The sequence below is a fragment of the Myxine glutinosa genome, chromosome 8, assembly GCF_964187855.1.
Source record: "Myxine glutinosa chromosome 8, kmMyxGlut1.1, whole genome shotgun sequence".
Lineage (NCBI taxonomy): Eukaryota > Metazoa > Chordata > Myxini > Myxiniformes > Myxinidae > Myxine > Myxine glutinosa.
In genome coordinates this window covers 121630948-121651200 of record NC_136268.1, presented here as the reverse complement: position 1 = coordinate 121651200, position 20253 = coordinate 121630948, and the positions used below count along the sequence as shown (strand labels likewise).

The 20253-nt window shown below is 51.0% G+C and overlaps 1 protein-coding gene across 8 annotated transcripts in view; it reads right to left on the bottom strand.

Moving 5' to 3' along the window:
• LOC137418819 (A-kinase anchor protein 7) overlaps positions 1-20253 on the bottom strand; it is an 85078-nt gene that overhangs the window by 47315 nt on the left and 17510 nt on the right. For 5 of the 8 annotated variants that reach the window (XR_013624393.1, XR_013624394.1, XM_068104950.2 and 2 more), the window contains 3 exons: positions 9800-9918; positions 9550-9686; positions 8171-8331 (listed from right to left, as the gene is read on the bottom strand). Coding sequence is in view for 6 of the 8 variants with exons in the window: in XM_068104950.2 (XP_067961051.2) it covers positions 8171-8331; positions 9550-9686; positions 9800-9918 (417 nt within the window). In the remaining 2 variants the exon portion in view is untranslated. Of the gene's footprint in view, positions 1-8170; positions 8332-9549; positions 9705-9799; positions 9919-20253 lie in introns of all 8 variants that reach the window. The other 3 variants (XM_068104952.2, XM_068104949.2, XM_068104951.2) reach the window with 1 other exon arrangement.

The window sequence follows — 20253 nt, the reverse complement described above, 5'->3', positions numbered from 1 at the left end:
CACGTACTCAAAATTTACGAGCGTACAAAATTTAGTTTAAAAACAAAATTTTTGGAGTTCGTGCAATGGCTGGCCAAGATGACCAGTTGCCGGTGGGAGTAGAAAATATGGACGAATTAATAACCCAGGACCAGCAGGAACAATTGTTAGATGGGGAAGTTGATGAGGGTGCAGCAGGAGGAGGAGAAAATGGCGGTGCCTCGCACGTGGCGGTGGAAGCCGAGCCCCCTGTGCGAGCCGGGTTTAACATCGAGTTGTTCTTAACCCAAATGAATGCATCCTTTGAGGTGCAAAGTGAAACAGATGGCTGATCGGATAGATACCAAGAGCGAGGAAACAAACGGCAATATGAAAGAGATGGGTGATCGATTGAGTGAACGGATGGATACCCAGAGGGAGGAGACAAACTGCAACATGAAAAATATGAGGGAGGAAATTGGGCGTAGGATGAGCAGGGAGGTAGCAGTGGTGCGTGACGAGGTGAAGCGGTGCGTGGAGCGCGTGGAGAGGGAGTTGAAGCGGAGTACAGCTAAACTACAGGGGGGAATAGAAGAACTGACTCGGGAGGTGGAGAAATTGACTGTGGGACAACAGGAATTAAGGGAACAGGTGGGGAAGAATACCGACGTAATCGGGGGGTTAAAGGCAACACAAAAAGAAATGAAGCGGGAAGTTGTAGCGACGAAGAGGGAATGCAAAATGGTGCACGAGGGACTGACGAAGAGGGTGGATGACGTAGTAGAGACGATTGGAACAAAGGAACGAGAAATTAGGACACATAGAGATGACCAAGGTAGCCTTAGAAGGGGAGATTTCGGGGGCGCACCGGGAGATAAAGGAGGTGAAACAGAAGCTGGAGGAGGTAGAAGAAGGAATGAGTGAAATTAAAAAGAGACGAAGCGAGACAGAGAATGAATTAAGGGAGGAGGTGATGGAGTATGTGCAAGGTTTGTGTTCGCACCGGGGTGACATGCTTGCTGACCAAATAAAAAGTTTGCAGATGCTGGAGGAGAAGCGTGGAAGGAGGAGCTGCGAGGTGAGTGGCGATGATGCGGAAATGTGTTTAGTGCGAGGGGAGGCTCGACGAGCTTGGGGGTCGGGATAGACCCGGGCGTTCGCGAAAGGCCGATTGTGAAGTGTGCGACTGGTACGGAGTGCGTGGAGAAAGAGTGTGCACCGGTGTGTGCGATGACGGGGTGTGCTGCACCCCCGTTAATGAAGTCGTGGAGGTGAGGGACGAGAACATCCAGCCGAGCCGGTCCCAGAGGGAGTCTTGAGAAACTAGTAGGAATTGGCCCGATCCCATTTGCGGGATGGTAAACAAGAGTCGTGTAGAGTTGGAGGAGACCCAGCGGGAGGCCTTACACAAATTAATCGAAACCCATTTGGACATCTTCTCCTTGTCCTCCGAGGACATTGGACGTACGGGCCTGGTGAAACATCACATCCACACCGGTGAGGCCCGGCCTATTCGTCAGCCCGCCCGAAGGCTCCCTTGGAGCAAGAGGGAGGAAGCTGATGAGCAGGTAGAAAAAATGCTCAGTGCAGGTATCATTGAATCCTCGGGAAGTCCTTGGATGTCACCAGTTGGGTTGGTTAAAAAGAAGGATGAAACCACGTGGTTTTGCGTGGACTATCACCAACTGAACAACGTGACACTCAAGGAATCGTATCCCCTACCTAGAATTGGCGATACCCTCGATGCCGTTGTGGGCTCAAATTGGTTCTCAACCTTGGATCTTAAGAGTGGGTATTGGCAGGTGGAGATGGATAGGGCAGGGAAGGAGAAAAGGGCATTTTCCACAGGTAAGGGGCTGTATCAGTTCACTGTGATGCCGTTTGGTTTGTGTAACGCCCCCACCACCTTTGAACGATTGATGGAGCATGTGCTGGGCGGCATGCCATGGCAGTCATGCCTGGTGTACCTGAATGACGTCCTGGTACATGCTAAAACATTTCCCCAGGCCATAGCTAATTTGGACCAGGTGTTTGGGTGCCTCAGACAGGCAGGGTTGAAATTGAGTCCGAGCCAATGCATTTTGTTTGCCAAGGAAGTGGCCTATCTAGGTCACGTCATCAGTCGCGAGGGGGTAAAAACAGACCCAGGAAAAATTACAGCGGTAGAGGAGTGGCCCGCACCTCATGACATCAAAGAGGTGCGGGGGTTTTTGGGACTCTGCTCCTATTACAGGCGCTTTGCGGCAAAATTTGCGGAGATAGCCAGGCCCCTTCACCGGCTTACGGAGAAGGAGACGAGGTTTAATTGGACACGAGAGTGCAATGAGGCCTTCCTAGCATTGAAGGGGTGTTTGACATCCGCACCCATTCTAGCTGACCCCACCAATGACGGGACGTCTACCCTGGACACGGATGCAAGCCAGGAGGAATTGGATGCAGTCTTGTCCCAGACACAGGGGGCGTGGAGAGAGTGATCGCGTATTACAGTCGGGCCATGAGTAAGCCCGAGCGAAATTACTGTGTCACTCGTAAAGCGTTATTGGCTCTGCTGGCTGCCATGAGCCATTTCCACTCATACTTGTACGGGAGGAAATTTCTGGTTTGATCTGACCATTCCTCCTTGCAATGGCTCCTCCGGTTCAAGGAACCTGAGGGCCAAATTGCAAGGTGGTTAGAAAAGTTGCAGCAGTACGATTTCAGTGTGACCCATAGGGCCGGGAAGGCCCATGGGAATGACGATGCACTCTCGCGACGTCCCTGTCTGGGTGAAAACTGTAAATTCTGCACGAGACACGAGGACAGGGAACAATTGGCAGACCCCACCCCTACCCTCATAGTCCGTGCAACCCGGGTGAGAGGGCCAATCTTGCCACTAACCACTGATGAGGAATTCGGAACTTTGGCTTGGAGAACGGCCCAGCGGGAGGATCCCATACTGGGGCAGGTGCACGAATGGGTTTGATTGGGGAAGAGACCTAGTGGGGAAGAGGTCACCCCCCTCGGGGCACCAACAAAGGCATACTGGGCCCAATGGAAAACCCTGGAATTGAAAAATAACATCTTGTACCACAAGTGGGTCTGATTTTCCCTCTGAGAAAACTTCCTGGCTGGTGATAGTCGCAGAACAGTTTAAGACCACCATTTTACAGCAGGTGCATGGTACCCGCCCCGGCGGCCATTTGGGCAGGACAAAGACAACAACACCTCGGGTCCGCCGGAGGTTCTATTGGGTGAATGTGGGGCGCGATATACAGGACTGGTGTCGGAGATGCGACGCCTGTACTGCTAAAAAGCGACCAGCACGGAGGATGAGGGCCCCCCTTCAATTACATCAGGTGGGGGCCCCCCTTGAGCGGGTGGCTATGGACATATTAGGACCGCTACCCCGCACCCGCCAAGGTAATAAGTACATCCTCGTGGTTATGGACTATTTCACCAAGTGGCCGGAGGCCTAAGCCCTCCCTAACCAAGAATCCGGGGTTGTGGCACAGGCCTTCGTGGAAGGATTTGTATGTCGGCATGGGATTCCAGAGGAGCTGCACACCGACCAGGGTCGAAATTTTGAAAGCCAATTGTTAAAAGATGTGTGCAGGCTCCGGTCAATTCAGAAAACAAGAACAACGCCCTTAAGACTGCAATCTGACGGGATGGTGGAAAGGTTCAATCAAACCCTGATCCAGCAATTGGCCATATTCACTACCACCCGTCAGGACGAATGGGACGAACATCTCCCATATTTGTTAATGGCCTACCGCACTAGTCAGCACGGGGCCACCGCATGTAGCCCAGCGCTGCTCATGTACGGGCGGGAGTTGCGGGCTCCCGCCGATCTGCTATGCGGGCCCGTGCCCGAGGGCCTTGATAAACCGCCGGGGGAGGGCTATGCCCGTCACTTGGAAGAAGGCATGGAGAGGGTCCATGCCTACGCACATCGCTAGCTTCAGCTGGTGGGTGCGAAAATGAAGCACAGGTACGACCACCAGAGCCAGGTGAGCCCATATTCTCCGGGGATGAAGATTTGGTTCTTCAATCCCCGGAGACGGAAGGGCAGATGCCCGAAGCTCACGTCGCCTTGGCAAGGCCCGGGGGTCGTCCTGGCACAAATTTGTGACGTGGTCGTAAAAATCAAAATGGGACCACGAGCTCTCCCTCGGATCGTCCATGCCGACCGTTTAAGACCCTACACAGGCGAGCAGGCACCCTCATGGATTACCTTGGCCTTCGAGGCTGAGGCACGACCCAGTACCTCCACTGACGGGGGCTCAAAGTTTAGAGGCCTGGGGGGAGTAGTGTACCCCACATGGGGGAATGGTAGTGTGACCATTCCTCCCACGGGGGGGAGGGGGGACCATGAGCATTAGTTTTGGGGGATGGCAGTGTTAGGCCCGTGGAGGAGCCAGCAATGGTTGCCTCCATGGGGCACCGAAGCTAGCCGAGGGAGGGCTAGGATAATGATAGGGATTTAGAGAGACCATAGGGACAATAATTAAGTAGTGACACTGAACTGTAGTGGGGACATAGAGAGTTTACTGGTTGTTAAAGAAAATGGTGTGCATAGTGTAAAGTGACGACGAGGGAAGCACAATTTTTAGGGGAAATTAGTGAGATAGATGATGCTGTGTGTAAGTGTGAATTGTGTTGAGGTGTGCGAATAAATTGTGTGGAATGCATGGTGTGGAATAATTGGTATGGAATGCATGGGTGCGAAGGATTGAATGGGGGGAGTGGAACCCATTCACGGAGGCCCGGCGGGGTCGTTTGAAGCTTGGTAGAGGGTGCAGGTAAATTGCATGGATATTGACACCTGTGGTGCTGATGGTAGAACGTCGTGTTTTGTAAGGTGCAGGAGACGGTGGAATGGCTGGGCGTGTGGTTTAATTGGTAGTTATGGTCATTGAGGCACTCCGTCACTGGTAGCTTGTTGGCCAGGTAAGGCCGCAGGTAGGCTCTGAGAGCCAGTTAAGTTAGCGAGTGAGTGGGGCCCGAGGATTCAAGGAAAGGACCCGGGTTGCCCAATGCCAAGGTGGGCATCGAGGGGGTCAGCGCCAGGGAGGGCCTTCCCCAGATAGATGAGTGGAAGGAGCAGGCAAGCTCGGGAGGCGGCTCCAGGTGACGGAGAAGCGCGGGTAGGTAGACCTGCTGGTAGAGCCACACGACCCAGCCCCGAAATTGTGCGAGGGCACAGATAGAAAATTTGTTGGGTGAGAACCAAATTCAGGAGGGCACCACAGTGTGGGCAATGGGAATTCGGGTTCTTAGAACCACATCGTTTAAAGAGGCCTACTGGCAGGATACGACCCCGGGGAGTTTTAAAAAGTACTGTTATTAGTGTAGTTATGATGTGAGACCCCTTTGCACCATCCACAACCATTCACCTCGGAGGACGAACTTCACAACGTAAGGCTCTGTAAGCTGTTTGGGAAGTAAGACGCATCACCACGTGAGGGAAACATTGTTTTATTCCATCCCTTCCTTCCTGGGAGAAACTAGGAGGGATTTGGGGACGAATTTGGCGGTAGAGGGGGACTATGGGAGACAAGACGTAGAGACTAATTCCAAATACAAGGGGGGCTAGGGTAGTGTAGCCAACGGTAGGGGGTACGTACGGCTAGTGACGAGCTTGCTCCGCTCACTCTGCCACGTTCCCCTCACCGCACCAGGTATGGTGGTGCCTGGTCACCTTATTTTTCGTATGCCACTCTTTGCTTTTCCTCGTGCTTGTTGCGCCTTGTCTTCCTCCCCGCCCAGGACCATTTGGAGGCCCACCTGGTGCAGCATCTTGCTGCCAAACATCTCATCATCTAGCACCTATGGACCACAAGCCTTGTGGCCCCGCACCTCTACTGTGGCAGCTCTTGGCTGCTGTATCATTCGGGCCAACCTTCGGACCACCTGTTGAGTGGCATTCGGGCCAACCATCGGACCACCTGTTGGATGGCACTGGCACAGTGGCACACACACACATGGATCACCTGTTGAGTGGCACTGACGCCACGCATTCAGACCACGTGTCAAGTGGCCCTGCTCTTGAATAAAGAAAGTTATCCATGTGTGCAATTTGTGAAGATTTAGATGGCCCTGATCTTCAAATGGCCTGTATGCTGGTCAGGGCCAGCCGGTTTTTGTTAGCCCGCACACCACAAGAAGCCACAAGAAGATGATACAAGCAGCAAGTGCCTCCATTTCCTTTCTCCATTTCTTTCCTCAAGTGCAGGTCCTGGGTTGTAGTGTGTAAATAAAGGTTAAGTCTTGTGCATGTAAATATTGGAATGTTGCCCACCGGCTATGTGTTTAGTTCAAAAATTCCGGAAATGCGTGAACAGTTGTGGGTGTGAGTCTGTTAGTTAGCTGCTCAACGCATTAGGAGGGACATATCTAGAGTAAATTATGTCACACACATGGGTTAGAGTTCAATGTTAGAGGGATTACATCTATGTGTCACACTAATGGTAAGAGTAAAAATTGAATACCAGACTCAACCGGTCATTCCGCCTGAGGTTGGACTCGGGCCGAGTCTGGTCGGAGAGGGGGGTCGTGTTGCAGTTTGGTAAATAAAGGCAACCCCCCACCCCCACCCCTCCCCCCCCCCCCCCCCCCCATAGTTAGTTACACCACAACATGTAGCCTCGCTTAGTTCGTTATTTCTTATTAAATGTGAAGTATAGTCTCCTTTCCAGTGTTAGTATGCGTTGAGGCAGGCAGGATAATGGTAGGCCTCATTGCAGCCTAAAGTGCTTAGTCATGGGCCTAGAACAAGCCTTGCAGGCCAGAGGGAGGAGCTGGAGGGCGTGGCCGGTGAGCAGCGAGCAGCCAATGGGAGCTGAAGGGAGTGGCCAAGGGTGACCAATAAGGGGCTGTCACGACACGTGACCCCAGGCGGCCAATGGAGGCCCGTGGAACGTTCGAGTGGTGGGTCGGGGGGCTATAAAACCCGGCCGGAACCCCCGCTCTCTCTCTCTGCCCCGACTCTCTCTCTGCCCCGACTCTCTCTCTCTCTGCCCCGACTCTCTCTCTGCCCCGACTCTCTCTCTGCCCCGACTCTCTGCATGGACTCCCTGCATATAGACGCTCTCTCTGCCACGCGTGCTCTGCCTCGCTGACCCTGAGATACGCTCCTCGGATTCCTGCTACGTGCACATCTGTGATCAACGCCCCTGCCGCGAACATCTCCGGCTGTGGTGTCCCGGGTTGGAGCGATCCTTGGGGGTATCCGCCAAACGAGCCCGTCCAGGCAAACTGCACAAAGCGGCCGCGCTTTGTGCGCATTCCCCTCTTCCTTCCCTTCCCCGAACGAATCTGAGGGCCCTTGTCTGGGAAAGTAGGTAAGGCCGTTAAGATTCTTCGCCGTGTCCTTTTCCTGTGAATACTGTACCTTGTAAAGTAAACAAATCCTGTGGTTTGTTTCCAACCTGGCCGTCATCGTCCTTTCAACATTGGCCTGGCATTGCCCGAATTAAAACCGCTCGATCAGCTACAATAGTGTTAACGGCACGAGTTACGTGACGCACAACCGCTCGGGCGTTCAATACCAGCGTGACTGGTGCGAGGTTCAGTCCCCGTTCTCACAGCTGCGTGTGTTGAAGGTACTCGGGTCGTGACCGTTAACCCTTCCACACATAGCTGCGGGCTCGGCGGCTGGAATTGCTTCGCAATCCGTCCACCACGCGTCGTGTGGGTGGCGGCCTCGTGGACTCGGAGTTCAAGGGGGAGCAGGGCTTAATCCCCCCTTAGTACGTCGACGAACCCGAGATCCACAACAATATTAATGTTGATGCTAATGTTAAACTTAATCAACTAATTAATGTTAGCCTTTCCTCTTGTATGTTCATTGTATTCCATTATCAAGTTCTGCATGAGGGGTAACAGGACTTTGTAAACACCCTGTATATCCCTGGCTTCCTTTCTAAGTTCCTCATTCCTCACTTTCACCCACTTCTTCTACTCAAATATTGTTATCCTGGCACTTCCACCACTTCATAGTCTTCCGGCCACCGTTCTTAGCTTCCCTCCTTTTCAGCATGCACACAACAAACACCAAAAATAAACCTTAAAGTTGTAATTGAAAGATTTTTTTTAATTGCTGAAAAAGTAAATCATAAAATTCAAACCTAATTCTAAGTTCTAAGCAGAATATCATACGTACACAAACTATTAAAGAAAACCTTAAAGTGTGAAAATAACTCCCAAATTACACTTTACCTTACTTTATCACCTGCAATCTTGCTCAGTCTTTCCAAGTGGCTACCCTCAGCAACTTTGACAAAGACAACTTGATGCTTGAATTGCCCAAGGCCTTGGAAGGGCAGCACAAACGGTGATTCACAAAGAAGAGGTTTCAGTCGCTCCCTGCACAGGTTCATCGCTTCAATAGCACTGTCGGGATCAACAACAGATAGAGATGTTTAGAAAGAATTGATACTACGCAGTTTACCTCCCTCCCTCCTTCATGACACCAGCCTGGTGTTGGCTTAGCGGTTGGGGTGCTGGCTTGGGATCCTAGGATGCTGGGTTCGAATCCCGGTCGATCGCTGAATTAACGCCGGGGGGGTTGACTCAGCCTGTCATCCTTCTGAGGTCGGCAAATTGAGTATCAGTTCACTGGTAATTCCCTGTGTGTCGCAATAGGCGACTAACAGCGTTGGCGGCAGGAAGGGCATCCGGCCATAAAACATTGCTTCAAAAATGGGACCACGGTGCCCGAAAAAGGCAAACCCCTGCTCTGCGGGGAAAAATGGCCTCCAAAGACGGTTCCTCCTTCATGACACCAACCTAACATACAAATTCTTCATCACTTTGGAACCAAGTATCAATTCAAAGATCATCAAGGGGAAAAACAGAGTGTGAAGGGTTAACATACCAACAAAGCAGAAGTAAAACAGATGCACAAAATTATGAAGAGTAGATGGGTGTCATCAGTGACATTGCAATGGGGTGCAACCTTCAAGGTAATGACAAAATAACAAGATTGACAGACAAAAGGAGGCGAATCAACATGGATTAAAAGTAAATCATGTAGTCAAAGCAAGAGGAAGATTTTGACCGAGTGATGTTGATGAGAAACTTTTTAGTGGATGCACCTTTGTGATATACTGGGTGTGAGGGGATGGCCAAGATCAAGAGGCCACCGACAGATTTTGATGAGAAAGAGGAAGGTTATGAGTCCGCTTTCCGAGGGGAAATGCCAAAGATTTCCAAAGCATTAGACAACCACTTATAGTACCAGGGGTATTGGATCAATATGTTCAGATGTACACCATTGCACTGCGTATGAAAGCATTGTATCCAATGAGAAGGTGATGAGTGTCAAGAACAGATGGCATGGTGAATCTACAAACATGTCCAAGTTGATGCTACCCGAATAAACTCTTCTTGTATTCAAGGCAGCACCACACCTTGGGGTGTTACTGGTGGATGGTACATGGCTCCAGAAAAGACGAGTGCCTCATTACGTTGAACAACAAAAAAAAATACCAAAATTATTATACAAGTTGAGATGTTGAATTATTCTATTATGTTTGCATGAGGCCAAACTTGCTGATCATATACCAATTCTAAGACTTGCACAGATATTCTTAAACCAACTTGACTGACCTTTGAACCTCTGGTTCAGAGAAGAGGCGTGCAACCAGAACTGTGATGTGCAGCATGCATGCAGGGATGATTGCACGTGCCAGATGTTTATCCTTCGCCAACACATCTTCTTGCACCATTTGCATATCTGCAACTACCTTGAGGTACATATATGGCTGACATATGAATTAATATTCTCCTTATAACGATACCAAACCCTTAAACATTGAAAAAGTGAAACAAATGCAGTTATATTCAATGCTAAGATCACCTTTGGGTCTCTGATGGGAATCGCCACAAAATAGTTCGGCCTGGCCTTTTGTTTATTTGTTGCAGCATTACTTTTTCCATGCTTTTCTTTTCTTGTTTTTCTGGAGGTCTGGATTTCAACTGACCACAACAACAAAATTCCAAAAACATTTAAATATGCCTCTGTATAGTAATGTTTTAAACCCTTGTACAGGTATCCGTCGACTTACATTTTTTCACGATATATATATATTGTTGCGGATTCGGGGTCGGCGCTCCCCTTACCAAGGGGGGGGGGTGGTTAATCCCCTTGTCCTTTGAGCTGGCCGTCCCCCGATCCTGGAAGCTATGACGTCACTTCCGGTCGGTATTAGCCAGGGTAATTGGTCAATGGAGTCCCAAATACCTGCTTACTAACCCGACCGTAAAGCGAGGAGATAACTCCCGCTCAAACCACGGATATGATGATAATTGCCGAGCGGTTTAGCAATCCGCGGTTCGAGCCGTTAACAATAGACTAAACCCGATTTTGAGCGGTCTCCGAATCGTGCCACAGGTATTCAATGGAGAGAAAAGACGAATACGATCGAATGAAAGAGGAAACCAAAAGGTAAGGAAGAACACAGGAATTTATTTCAACAATAATTAAAGAGGAAACCAAAGGAAGAATGTACAAGGGGAAGAGGAAGAAGCAGAACACAGTACAGTCTTAAACAGTCTTAATTAGCACGCCCCAGGACGACACAAACAGACCTACATGTAGGGGTAATGATGGCAGGGAAGGAAGGTCCAAGCAGATGGACAGCGTGGGACCCGGCTCCGATCCACGCTCCACCCCGGTCCACGCTCCGGTTCCGATCCACACTCCAGCTCCGCGGCGAAACCCGGCAGGCAGCGCTGCTCGTGTCTTGTTGGAACGCGAGCGGACCTTATTTGTCGGAGTTCATATATCGGGGAAGGTATTCGGCTTTCTCTCTCTCTCTCTCTCAACGTGCATGAAATGCCGAAGTTCAACAGAAGTGCCCAGCGCAGTCCGATACAATTGGTGGCTCCCTGCGCAGTTCGTAATCATCAGCATCCCCCAGCGCAGTTCCAGGTAATCGAGCTCTCCCCGCGCAGTACGTTAGAGGGCTTGGCGCTTGCGCTTATATCATGCGCGTTGAAATCAAGCCGCCTTCATAGGGCTGCGCCCACTAGCGAGCTTACCTCAGCCCTAGTTGGTTGGCGAGGGCTCGCTGGCTCCACCTTTGATGACAAGTCGACAGGGGGGGGGCACGCCTCCTCCCGGCGCTCCGCCCTTCTTCTCCAGCCCGACCGCGTGCGCAATGGCGTTTTGATGCAGCGAACGCTGCTAGCAAGCAAGCGCTAAGGTGCGTAACAGCATTGGGAGAGAGAGAGAGAGAGAGACAACCCCCGCCTGTAGCGGCGCATGACAGAGTAGCTTGGAGAGAGAGAGCAAAATGGACGGGGTTGAAGGACCTATCTTATTTAATTAATGCAACGCAGAGTCAAACTATTGGAAACGGAGCCTTACCTAAAACACATACTAATGAAATAACTAGGGAAGTTCCTATGGTGCCCTACGTGTTGTATATGGACTAATTAGGGTGCGACCTTTAACCTTTAGAAGATGGGAATATTTACAGGGAATTATTTATAATGGATTATTATTTACAAGTGCCGGTTCTAAAAACCGTAGATTATATATATATATATATATATATATATATATATATATATATATATATATATATATATATATATATATATATATATATATATATATATATATATATATATATATATATATATATATATATATATACAGTGGAACCTTGACTTACGAGTTTAATTCGTTCTGTGACCGAGCTCGTAACTCAAATTGCTCGTTTCTCAAATCAAATTTCCCCATTAAAATGCATTGAAATGCTATTAATCCGTTCCAGCCCACCAAAAACCACACCAATTTTTTTTTAAATATACAGTATATATAAAAATATCTCGCGCTTTATATTTCACCTGTATGCAGCATACAAGTTGGCAGGATGGCCTAGACTGGAGGTACGCACACTTGACTCTAAAGTCTAAACTGTCCAGCCTGGGTTTGAATCCCGACCCAGCTATAACCTGTCATGGGTGAATCACAGGCAGGGTGATTCATCAATGTGTGTACCGCTAAACTGGGTGCCCCGTTTGCGTCCCATTAGTTGTTGGATGTTAAGGATCTCACCGTGTTTTCCACAAAGAGAAGGCGAGCTATCGCCGGCACTCTGAACAAGTTGTGGCCTGGCATGGCATGAACATGAAAACATGAACATGAACATGAAATGTTCGACATGAACATGAAATTTTCCAAAATAACCAAAATGCGAAAACAAAAATGCAGCGCTATACGAGAGATACTGTACTTGCACGGCAAGATAACCATGTGACCGGAACCCACCTGGCGGCGTAAACTCAAAATAACAACATGCGAAAACAAAAATGCAGCGCTATACGACAGAGATACTGTACTTGCACGGCAAGATAACCACGTGACCAGAACCCACCTGGTGGCGTAAACTCAAAATAACCAACATGCGAAAACAAAAATGCAGCGCTATACGACAGAGATACTGTACTTGCACGGCAAGATAACCACGTGACCGGAACCCACCTGGTGGCGTAAACTCAAAATAACCAACATGCGAAAACAAAAATGCAGCGCTATACGACAGAGATACTGTACTTGCACGGCAAGATAACCACGTGACCGGGTGGCGAAAGCTCGTAACTCAGATCTCGGCTCGCATCTCAAAGCAATAAACCGCCCAAGCGACGGCTCGTATCTCGAAAAACTAGTAAGTTGGGGCACTCGTAAGTCAAGGTTCCACTGTATATATATATATATATATATATATATATATATATATATAATATATATATATATATATCTATATATATAAAGTAGAGTTGGTCCTGATCTATGTATCTATGATCTCTAAGATCTCGAGAACCCGTGGACGGATTTGCGAGCGGAAAGTACTGTTCGACTCGGGATGGTCCCAGGAATGTCACGGAGACATAAACATTTAAAAAATTTCGGGTTTTAAAATTAGCGTATTATTAGCACTAGCAGAAGAGAGAGGGATTCGAAGGGAGGGAGCGCAGCGCTTCTAGCGCTTCTGACTACAGCACACCTTAAAATTAAAAAAACTTCGGGTTTTAAAATTAGTGTGTTACGCGTAATTAGCGCTAGCAGAAGAGGGAGGGAATCTAAGGGAGGGAGCGCAGTGCTCCCTCCAGCGCTTCTGTTAGCGTAATTAGCGTATTTCGGAACGTTAATTTTTCAACTTCATTATTCGGAATCAGTACGTCCCAGAGAACCTTCGTAACGTTAATTTTTCAACTTCATCCGATTGACATGGGACCAACGGCATGTGACAAAGAGTGAAACATACAGGCTACATTTATTTGACGACAATGAGTTCCGACTTCCGACCTCGGTGGGATGACAGGCTGAGTCAACCCCCCTGGTGTGAAGGGGGAGGAGGAGGGGAGGGGGAAGAGAAGGGGAGGGGAACGAGGGGGAAGGGGATGGGAGGGGGGAGGGGGAGGGGGAAGGGGGAGGGGGAGGGGGAAGGGGGAGGGGAGGGGGGGAGGGGAAAGGGGGGGGAGGGGGAGGGGAGGGGCCCTTCTTCCCCTGGGCACCCCCGCACCCTTCCCTCCCCCCTTCCCCTCCCCCCTCCCCCCCTCCCCCCTCCCCCCCGTTCCCCTCCCCTCCTCTTCCCCCTCCCCTCCTCCTCCCACTCCCGTGCAAAGCCGGGTACCTCTGCTAGTATATATATATATATATATATATATATATATATATATATATATATATATATGTATATGTATATATATATATATTGTAACGTGCTCCTCCCGGACCCCTTGGTCATGGTGTACCTCCGAGTCAAATTCTGTGTGTCAAAGATCAATGGAGAAGCCACCCCAATTGTTACTCACAAACAAATATTGTATTAAGATCACACAAGAATAACAGTACAACAACAATAGTATTTTTTTTTTTTTTTTTTGTTTGTATACAAGATCGAGGCTCGTGAAAGAGCGAACATTAATCACACAGAAAGACAAACCGACACATAAAACATACAACATCGGGAGCGGTAGACAAGATGGGGAGAGAGGGGGAAAGACACAAACACAACATTTGAGAGCAGGGACCGAGAGACATGGAGACATTGAGAGATCTGAGAGAGGGCGAGGGCTTTGGGGGGGGGGGCATGGGAGGGGGGGGTGGGAGAGGTATAAAACATATGGACACTGCCAGGACTTCCAGGAAAGAAGTTGGAATTTCAAACAACGTGGATCTGGGGTGAATTAGCGGGGGTAGAAAAGATCAAGGTTTTGGATGGGGAAAAGATCAAGGCGAAGATAAGAGATGGTGGTGAACAGCTGTTTTAAAGACCTGGAGGTAGGAGTGGAATTGAAGGGAGTGAGGGAGTTTGTTCCAGAGGTGGGAGAAAAGAGGAATGAAAGAGTGAAGGTGAGCAGAGAGCCGAGATTTCGGCAGTTTAACCATCAGAGGGTTGCTGGCAGATCTTGTGCGACCTGTAGGAATATTTGGGGGACAGAGCACAGAGAGAGCTGGGGGTGCAAGGCCGGAGAGGAGTCGGTAGAAGACAGAAAGACCACCTACCTGCCTGCGGTGAGTGAGTGAAAGGCCCTCAGAGATAGCTTCATCGCGGGGAGATTCCAATAATTCTGAAAGCTTTGGTTTCAACAGCGTGAAGCCGAGCTAGGTGCGAGGCAGGAGCACCAGCCCATAGGGGAGAACAGTATTCCATTGAGCTGCGGATGAAAGCCTTGTATATGGTGAGGAGCTCAGGTGTGCCGAGGAAGGACTTCGCACAACGGAGGATGCCCAGTCGGCGACTGGCTTTGGAGGCCAGCTTGGAAATCTGGTTTTCCCAAGAAAGATCATGGCAGATAGTGAGACCCAAAAGCTTGAGCGACAGAACTTCTTGGAGAGGATTGTTGAGAAAGTAGATGGGAGGGTTGTCCAGTCGATCTTTTCGGAGAGACATAGTAAGGGGGTGAGATTTGTCAGGATTGAAAGACATGTTCCACTTGTTTGACCAGTCTGTGATTTTGTCCAAGTCTTCAGAGAGTGAGGAGGCTGCAGACTGCCGATCTGAGGGAAGAGGATGGAGCGTACAATCAATTTATATGTCCTATGATGGTATGATGGTTATATGTCCTATGACTATTCAAAAGTACAATCAATATGTCCTATGATGGTACCATCAGTTTTGTAATATATAACTCACTGTGCTCCAAGTGAGTGAAACAAGAACATTCCCCAATGTCTCTTATTCCCGGCTTCAAGACGAAGTTGATTCGCTCCAGCGATCGCCAGAACGATGTCCAATCGAGACCAGAATCCCGTGCGGATGGCAAGTACAGTCACACAGCCGAAGCTGTACAAAGGTGCCCTCAAGGCGACTGGGAAATCCAAAGGCGCCCTACAGGTGACTGAGAGATCACACCCTCGGGTATGGACGAATTAACCTTCAAAAAGCCACGTCACACACACGCCCCAGATCGACGTATGATTGCGGTGAAAATGGTCGAAAAGAGACGAAACCACGAGCGAAGCACAAGTCCTGCGCGAGTCAAAATGGCCGACAGCCCAGTCTCGTGGCGCAACGGCCCGGCGATGATTCTCTCCTGAATCGATTGCAAAACCTGACACGCAGGTTAATCTGTCACAGAGCTAACCACTCTGTCGCAGGAATCCCTTCCATGGGAAACCCGAAAGTTCGCAAGTGACTGTTGTTCGCCAACGTTCGCTCCAGACCGCAAATAACTCGGCTCCTTCTTCTCCCACTCTCTCGCTCCGCCCTCTTTCTCCCTCTTCTTCCTCTTCGTCGTCCGGTTCCCGATCCGGTTTCCTGTTTCTTTTAACATTAACTTTTTTACCTTTTGAAAACAGTTCATGGACAAAAACCTTTTGAATAAACCTTGGTTGGGGAGGGCGTAGGCCTCCGGCCACTTGGTGAAATAGTCCATTACAACGAGGATGTACTTATTACCTTGGCGGGTGCGGGGCAGCGGTCCGAGAATATCCATAGCCACTCGCTCAAGGGGGGCCCCCACCTGGTGTAATTGAAGGGGGGCCCTCATCCTCCGTGCTGGCCCCTTTTTGGCAGAACAGGCGTCGCATCTCCGACACCAGTCCTGTAGGTCGCGCCCCATATTAACCCAATAGAACATCCGGCGGACCCGAGATGTTGTCTTTGTCCTGCCGAAATGGCCGCCGCAGCGGGTACCATGCACCTTTTGTAATATGACGTTCTTAAATTTGTCAGGGACTATCACCAGCCAGGAAGTTCTCTCAGAGGGAACCTCCACCCACTTGCGATATAAGATGTTATCCTTCAATTCCAGGGTCTGCCACTGAGCCCAATACGCCTTCGTTTGCGCCCCGAGGGGGGTGACCTCTTCCCTCTTTGGTCTTTGTCCCAATTTGACCCATTTGTACACCGGTCCCAGGACGGGATCCTCCTGCTGGGCCGTGCTCCATGCCAATGTTCCGAATTCTTCATCTGCGGTTAGTGGCAAAATTGGCCCTCTCACACGGGTTGCCCGGACAACGAGAATCGGGGCAGAATCGCCCAATTGCTCCCTCTCCTCGTGTCTCGCACAAAATTTACAGTTTTCCCCCAGACAAGGACGCCGAGAGAGTGCGTCAGCATTACCATGGGCCTTCCTGGCCCTATGGGTCACATCAAAATCGTACTGCTGCAACCTTTCCAACCACCTTGCAATTTGGCCCTCCGGTTCCTTTAACCGAAGGAGCCATTGCAAGGAGGAATGGTCAGTACGAACCGAAAATTTCCGCCCGTACAGGTACGGGTGGAAATGGTTCATGGCAGCCAGCATAGCCAATAGTTCCTTGCGGGTGACGCAATAATTTCGTTCGGGCCTACTTAAGGCCCGACTATAATAACCAATCACTCTCTCCACGCCCTCCTGTGTCTGAGACAAAACTGGGCCCAATCCTTCCTGGCTCGCATCCGTGTCCAGGGTAAATGTCCCGTTACTAGTGGGGTAAGCTAGAAGGGGTGCGGATGTCAAACACCCCTTCAATTTTAGGAAGGCCTCTTGGCACTCCCTTGTCCAATTAAATCGCGTCCCCTTCTCCGTAAGCCGGTGAAGGGGACGGGCCAACTCCGCAAATTTCGCCACAAAGCGCCGGTAGTAGGAGCAGAGTCCCAAAAATCCCCGCACCTCCTTGATGGTACGTGGTGCGGGCCACTCCTCTACCGCTGTAATTTTGCCTGGGTCCGTTTTTACCCCCTCACGGCCGATAACGTGACCTAGATAAGCCACCTCTCTTGCAAACAAGGTGCACTTACTCGGGCTCAGCTTCAACCCTGCCTGTCTGAGGCACCCGAACTCATGGTCCAAATTAGCTATCGCCTGGGGGAATGTCTTGGCATGTACTAGGACGTCATCCAGGTATACCAGGCATGATTGCCATGGCATGCCGCCTAGTACATGTTCCATTAATCGCTCAAAGGTGGCGGGGTCGTGACACAAACCAAACGGCATCACAGTGAACTGATACAGCCCCTTACCTGTGGAAAATGCCGTTTTCTCCTTCCCTGTCCTATCCATCTCCACCTGCCAATACCCACTCTTGAGGTCTAAAGTTGAAAACCAATTTGAGCCTGCAACGGCATTGAGGTTGTCATCAATTCTTGGCAGGGGATACGAGTCCTTGAGTGTCACGTTGTTTAGCTGGCGATAGTCCACGTTTAGCTGGCGACGAATAGGCCGGACCTCACCGGTGTGGATCTCATGTTTCACCAGGCCCGTACGTCCAATATCCTCGGGGGACAAGGAGAAGAGATCCAAATGGGATCCAACCAGTTTGTGTAAGGCCTCCCTCTGGGTACCTCCCAACTCTACGCTACTACGATTTACCATCTCGCAAATGGGATCGGGCCAATTCCTAGTACTTATTGAAGGCTCCCCCTAGGGCCGGCTCGGCTGAACGTTCTCGCCCCTCACCAATGCGACTTCTCTAAATGGGGTGCAGCCCGCTACCTTTGTGCCCCTCACTATAGTGCGTGGTTCTGTACTAATATTAATGACTCGGACGGCCACCACCGGCCCGTCCGTTTTTACAAGGGTGCGGCCCACGATTAAGCCAGGTATGGATCGTGCTGCCACCGGTTCGACCAGGCCGCAGGATTCCTGCCATGTCGGGCGAGCTGACCATCGGGCCGGCACTATGGCCTCGGCCCCCGGAGGGATGGTCACGGCCTCGGGAGCCTCCAGCTCCACCCTCTCGGCCGTGCTCACCCCCTCCAATGGTAGCTCTTCCACTCCCACTTGCAGGATCCCCCGGCACAAGTCGATTTTACAACCGCTGGCAGTCAACAAATCCAACCCTATCAAGCATGGGTCGCACACCTCCGCCACCCAAACCTCTATCTCTTGCTTTACCGATCCCAACTTGAGGGTTACAAAACCACGCCCTATGATCGGAGCCGTTGCCCCGGTAGCCAGCTGCAAACTATGATTTTCCAGACGCTCGATTTTATCCCAGCCGTCTGCATTCGAATTAAGGATCACGGGGCTGATGATCGTGGCGCTGGCTCCCGTATCCACAATGGCGTCTACCCCCACGCCGGCAATTTTGCATCGAATTGTCAAACTACCTGTTCCAATTTGGCCACAATGAATGACCTGTCACGTCAATGAGGGCTTTCCTCCATCCCCTCCTGCCGAACACCGCCCTACATGCCCGGCAAGTTCTAGTTTCCTGGGCCCTGGCGGGGGGGTGTCCGAGGTCGGCTAGGCCGATCGATACGGGGCGGGGTTGAGGGCATCGGCTGGCGGGGACCATCCCAGCGCGGAGCTCGACACTCCCACGCACGGTGACCCAGCCGAGCACAATTATAACACCTCACCTGGTAAGGTGCTTGCCTCCGGTATTCCAAATTTCCCCCCCCTAAAGGTCCGAATTGGTGTACTCTGCCGTGGCCCACCGGGTGCCACCGCTGGGGCCGCCTGCCATGGTCCAGGTCCCGCCAGGCACCGATCCACCAGCCTCCGGACCATGCTCTCCAGGTCAGGGCCCCCTAGGGGGGCCGCCACCCATCACGGGCCCTACCTGACTCACCGCCACTGTGTGGCGCTTGCCTCCCCGGGCCAGGGGCCTCGCTGCTTCCCAACGGGCTGCAGCGTCGGCCGCCTGGCTCATGGTCTGCGGGCGCCACATGGCGAGCTGTTGTCGGAGCTCCGGATCCGGAAGAGCCTGGATAAAGTGATCCAGCGCCAGGCTTTCCTGGGAACTCGCTGCCATGTCCGTGTGTGCGATTCCGACTGCACGGCGAATGTCATGGGCAAGTTCCCTGATGGTCTCCTGGGGCTTGCGTTTTCGCTGCGCAAGTTGAGCTTTAACAAGCTCGCTTTGCTGTTCAATACCAAATCTATTAATTAAGGTCGCGCGGAGAGCTGGCAAGGTGAGAGCACCCGGTGGTAAAGCTGTCAGCACCTCCGCCGCCACGCCGCGCAGTGCCCCCACAAGGTGTACTCCACCTTCGCCGGATTCCAACCGTTGCCTCTACACACGTATTCAAACTGCGCCAGGTACGCCCTCAGATCAATCTTGCCGTCATGCGGCGCGAGTGGGACCTTGTGGGCGCCCGAAGGCCGGACCCCGTGCGTCACTCCTTGCGGGATCAGCGCGGGGCCGAACCGTCCGGGCCCCCACAGTACACGATTCCCGGGGGGCTCCCGTGCATCCCCCGTCCATCCAAACACTACCCCTATCGGTGTCGATGCCTGGGTCGCCCTTCCGCAACCAGCTACCCACTCCATACCTGCACACCCTTGCTCACCCATACCCCTCGCACTCCCCATAGTCGGACCTCCTTGCACACCTACTCCTTCCACACACTCCGCACCTGTCGCACACCTCATCAGCGGCCTCCCACGAACGCCCGGGTCGAAACCAACACCCAAGCCCACTGAATCTCCCCTCACACCATATACATTTCCGAGTATATCGCCACTCACCTCGGCACCTCGTCTTCGCTCCTCCTCCACCACCTGCAAACTTTTTATTTGGTCAGTAAGCAAATCATCACGATTTGAGCACAGACCTTGTACATAATCCATCACTTCCTCCTTTATCTCCCTCTGAGTTTCCCTCCGTCTCTTCTTAATTTCACTCAACCCTCTTCTACATCCTCTAATTTTTGCTTTACCTCTTTTATTTCCCGGTGCGCCCCCTCAATTTCTTCCTCTAAGGCCACCTTGGTCATCTCTATGTGCGTTCTTACTTCCCGTTCTTTTGTCTCCATTGCCTCTGTCACCTCGTCCAACCTCTTTGTCAACCCCTCGTGTACCATCTGGCATTCCCTCTTCGTCGCTATAAGTTCCTTTTTTTATCTCTTTCTGTGTCGCCTTCAA